This window comes from Propithecus coquereli, unplaced genomic scaffold, assembly GCF_000956105.1.
Source record: "Propithecus coquereli isolate 6110/MARCELLA unplaced genomic scaffold, Pcoq_1.0 Scaffold64, whole genome shotgun sequence".
NCBI lineage: Eukaryota > Metazoa > Chordata > Mammalia > Primates > Indriidae > Propithecus > Propithecus coquereli.
This window is the reverse complement of record NW_012152396.1, coordinates 2,410,243-2,415,479: the sequence shown is the minus strand read 5'-3', so window position 1 is coordinate 2,415,479 and position 5,237 is coordinate 2,410,243. Positions and strand designations below refer to the sequence as shown.

At 40.3% G+C, this 5,237-nt stretch overlaps 1 protein-coding gene across 1 annotated transcript in view; it reads right to left on the bottom strand.

Moving 5' to 3' along the window:
* NPFFR2 (neuropeptide FF receptor 2) overlaps window positions 1–1,287 on the bottom strand; it is a 12,036-nt gene extending 10,749 nt beyond the window's left edge. Inside the window, exon 1 of the mRNA XM_012659835.1 lies at window positions 956–1,287. Coding sequence (XP_012515289.1) covers window positions 956–1,283 — 328 coding nt within the window. The 5' untranslated portion in view covers window positions 1,284–1,287. The remainder of the gene's footprint in view (window positions 1–955) is intronic.
* Between the last annotated feature and the right edge of the window lie 3,950 nt (window positions 1,288–5,237).

Sequence of the window (5,237 nt, the reverse complement as noted above, 5' to 3'; positions counted from 1 at the left end):
ATTTTGAATATTGCTCATTCATTAATCCAATCAATATTTATTAGGCTGGTACTGTGTACCAAAATTGTCCTGGGGGCTGGAGATATATTTTTCCTATTTTTCAGGGAAGTGATGTTGAATGCTATGAAAGTTTGAGGGCTACAATATGGCTCATGCTGCTCTAAAAATATTTGGTATGCTGCTATAGTTTCATTTTTTCTTATAAAAATATGGAATATGAATATTTTGAATATTGCTCATTCATTAATCCAATCAATATTTATTAGGCTGGTACTGTATACCAAAATTGTCCTGGGGGCTGGAGATATATTTTTCCTGCTCTTCTGGAACATATAAGGCAGTGCTAAAGAAGTACCGTGGGCCCGTAAGTACTGTAGGGTGGTACCCTAACCCTTACAGTGTCAGCTTATGTATGTTGCACATGTAAATTACCATTTTTTAAAAAATCATTCGGATTGTTTTATCTTCCCTCAAAAACTATTATAAATCTCTCTAGATAACCACAGAAAGGTCTAAATTTTTATTTATGTTAGATTGAAAACATCACATCAATTGAAACCAGATCTATCAGTTCCTTGAAGTTTATAGTCTATAATAATATTAATATTTCTACTATATTATATGCGCCCTGAACTTCATCAAGCAAATGCAAAGGATTCAGGTAAGAAGTGCTCGATCTCATTCTCTGATGACCCATTCTATGAAAATAACAGCCTCCACTCTCTATCTCTGTCACTTTCACTTTTCTGCATAATTATTCTCATTCTTGGACTCATATACCTATTTGTTCATTCTCTGCCTCCTCCTTCAGAATGTGGACCCCATGAGGGCAGGTGCCTGGAGCAGATCCTGGAACTCCATAAATATTTATGAATGAATAAATGAATGAATGAACAACGCTGCCATGGCTAGACACTTTTTATGTCATCTTTGCCCTGCACACCGGTCAACGTACCTGCTATGATATTGTCCAGCAGTGTTATAGGCATGCAGAATATGCCAACTAGTAAATCACTGATGGCCAGGTTTAAAATGAAGAGATTAGTGACCGTGTGCATATGTTTGTTCCTCGTTACAATAAAGCAAACCACGGTGTTTCCCACTATGCACAAGAAGAAGATCAGTAAGTAGGAAATAATGAAGATCGCTGCCACTTGGGGCCGGTGAAGATAGTAGTTCACGTAGGTAACATTAATTTCCGAGTACAGATGATGCTTTGTGTCATTGACGCTCCAGACGGGAAGCCCGTTTTCTGAAGAGTTCGAGTCCCATTTCTCATTCATGATGGACCTCGACAAAGGAGAGGCAGAAAGGAGAAGCATAATTAGAAGCCAGTAGAACATAAGTTCTGTGTGTGAGTTTAAGAGAGACACTTAAAAATGTCATGGAATTTTAATGGGCCTTCTTTAATCATCCATCAGTTGCATGGAACCGAGTTATAAATAAGGTACTCAAATGCCACTTTATGCCTTAAGTAACAATTATTATTATTTTTTATTTCCTAATACACTCAATGTTTCACTTCTTTGGGCATACCCTCTATCCATTTGCAACATTTCCCTTATCTTCCAAAACTCTTCTTCTCTCTGCCTTCAGGTATCATAATCTGTCAAGACCCACTTATTATTTTAAGGCTAATTTATATGCCTCTGGCTTTCCTGATCATCTGAACAAGATGAGGTGTCCACAGCTTCAAAACTCCCATAGAAATAAGCTTCTTGGATTTGCCTTACTCTGCTTTGATTCAGTTAATTGAATATTCCTTTTGTACACCTCCATATGCAGATACCAGCCGCCATATTGTGAGTTCTTAAAAGAAGGCTAACCTGCTTGTCTTGATTTCACTTAGCATAATTCTGTTCACATAGAATGTACCGGTAAGTTGTTTAGAATCTATATGTCTCAGTGTGGACATCTCAGTCAATGCTTGTGTGTCACAGGGAGGTCCCCACAGCTACTCCCAGGTTTGATGATTCACCAGAAAGCCTCACAGGACCCAGAATGTAGTACATTCACAGGTCAGAGTTACTACAGCGCAAAACAGCAACGGAAAGGCACACGGAGTGAAGTCTGCAAGAAACCAGGCACAAGATCCCACAAGCCCTCTTTCATTGGAGTCACACAGGACATGGTAGATTCTCCCAGCAACAATTTATGACAACATGTGTCAAGTGTTGTCTACCAGGGATGTTCTTTACAGACTCAGCACCCAAGGTTTTTATCAGAGAATGTTCAAAAAGGGACCTTCTTCCAAGCATGTGTCAAAATTCCACACTCCTGGATGAAATAGAATTCAATAGAAACTTGCCGTACTGCCGGAAGGAAGTATGTTTGAATTTGCCAACCTCGTGGCCATAATTTCAGGAGATGCAACTTAGGCTTAATAAACATTCGAATCAAGTTAGTAAATTACATTGAAATATTATGATTACTTCTCCTCTGAGTAAGAATTCAAGAGGATTTAAAGACTGTAGTGACTCACATGACAAATAGAGGCAGGCTGACAAACCCAGCTAAAAATCAAAGACCTGGGTATTTCATGGACTGGACCAACTAGAGACATTCCTGAAACCATAAAAAACTTATCTCTTACAGAGTCTGCCAATGAGCAAGAGACTTAGAAACAAATGGAGCTTATTTTGGCTTTGGCAGAAGTTTGTTTGTTTATGTCAAAGAATCCCTATTCACGAAATCACCAGAAAGATAACAGAATTTGAGTAGGGGCTCTGAGCAGAAACAATTGCTAGAGGATGTTCAGAGGGTGATGGGGCAGGATGGTCTACTAAGACTTTAGGACTTGACTGCTCAGATAATACTAGATGTATCTGAAATCAGAAAAATACACAGACTGGAAGTCTCAGCAGAAATGAAATAGTTCAGTGAAGCTCTCTTATGTTTTGAGCACGAAAGCTGCCTAAGGTAGCTGTTCCTAATAAACCATTTGAGAGACAATTGATGGCCTGTTACTGAGAATTCATCAAAACGGCCCCACTACAGAAGGGCATTAGAACATTCTGTAGCTAGGAATACCAACTTTGCCTTGGGTGGTGTCAGAGACATCGCATAAGGATCAGAGAGTACCGCAGAAGTTCACTCATAAACTAGAGGTAGGATATTGGAAAGCATACTTTGAGAGGAGGGCAAGTTCACAGAAGGGGATCACTGCATACAAGAGTAGGTTGCTTCACTGCTTGTAGGACTAACAAAGGCCTCAGAGGACTACTGCAACCCCCTCGTGCGTGCTGTGTCTCATGAATCACTCCCAGCTGAAGCAAAGGAAGTTGTCTGGTTCACTGATGAGAATTTCTGGATCGTGTCACCTTTCGGTTTGGAAATCAGCAGCCAGACACCTTGCAGACGAGAAAAGCTTGATCAAAGAAGACAGAGCCAAATCCGTCTGCACAGTGGACAGAGATGAGAGCAGATCAAAGACTCTTCACTTGTAGCCAAAGGCCTTGTTGTACAGTCAGAGAAATGGGCATTCATTGAAAAAACTCCTGTGGGAATTTAGAGGAAGATTTAAAGTGTGTCACGTACCTAACTGCCAGAAATAACCAGCTTTTGGTTCAGAAGGATTTGGGATAAGGCAGGTGCTAGGTTTCTAGAATTCATTGTCTGGTTCCTGAAGTGAGCAGGCATTGGGTACCCAAGCCATGCACTGTGGGGCTAATGAGACAAGAAACTGCACCCCAAGGTCAATAGGAAAGGAGTCACTTAAAAATGGCTGTGGGAATCCTGCTAGTTCTAAAAATGTGGGTGAATCTGTAGGACAATATGCTAAGAAAATTAACCAGTCGCAGAAAGACAAATACTGTATAATTCCATTTCTATGAGGTATCTGAAATAGTCAAACTCACAGAAGCAGAAAATAAATTGGTGGTTACCAGATTGAAAGGATAGGAAATGGGAGTTATTCAATTGGTATAACGTTTGTGTTATGCAAGATAAATAAGGTCAAGAAGTCTGCTACACAACATAGTGTCTATGGTTAACAATACAGCGGTGTGCACTGCCGTGGTCTGAATGTTTGTGTCCCCATAAAATTCATATGTTGAAACTTGGTCCCTAATGCAATAGCGTTAAGGGGCCTGTAGGAGGTGATTAGGTCAAAAGGGCGGGCCCCTCATGAATGGGATTAGTGCCCTTCTAAAAGGGACCTGCAGGAGCTCGTCGTCCTTCCACCACGTGAGGACAGAGCTAGAATGTTCCATCTGCGAGGAAGAGGGTCCTCACCAGACGCTAATCTGCCAGTGCCTTGATCTTGGACTTGCAAGCCTTCAGAACTGTGTGAAATAAATTTCTGTTGTTTATAAGTTACCTAGTCTAGTTACTTTGTTATATCGGCCCAGATGGACCAAGACATGAACTTAAAATTTCGCTTTGTGCATCGTATCAAGGTTTTCTTATGGTGTTTGTGTGGCTCTATTACCAAGTGGCAGGACAGTTTTATGATTCGTTATGTACTAAAACTTGCCACATCTCCCTGGAGGCATGGCCAGGGAGAAGTATTAGCAGGACCGCTGTGTTGCTGGTTCTGCGGTGAATCACATGCTGGCTGAGCTGGAAAGTTCAGTCACTAAGGGAAGGATGTGGGTCAAGACAGATCACAGCAAATGGCAAAAGGGCTTATGAGTAACTGTCTCCCAGGGAAGGAAATAATTATGTCATTTCCCTGCCAATACATCAGGGCAGATAGAATAACACTGTTGGACATCTCTCTCAGATCTGGTGCTGACTCATGGCCAGTATTGAAGGAAAATTCTTGGACTTCTCTCCGGAAAAAGAAGATTGAGTTCTCATTAAACTGTACACTGAAGAAAAGAAGAGACACATTCCCCTGACTGATACTGTAAGTGTTACTAACGTATGGTGTGTCAAACATTAAATCAATCTCTCTGTCCCAGCTACCTAGTGTATTGGGGGTTGTAATTTAATTAATAGAATTAAATGAAGCCCAGACTTATGCAAATGATGCTCCCTCAGCTAAGGAAATGCTTTGAGAAGCTGAGTTGAAGCCATCCATTGATATAAAATATGTTAAAATGGATTGTCCAGAGGAGAAAGTGAATTTAACTTTAGAAATATTGCACATCCAATTAGATACCTTAAATCGTATAAAATAATCCAAACAACTTTGTGCAATTGAAGATAAACAGTAATTGAGATGAAATAAATATATCACCACAGAACTGGAAAAGGGCTATTTGAAAGTCTGGGAGTAAAGGAAGACAGAGAAA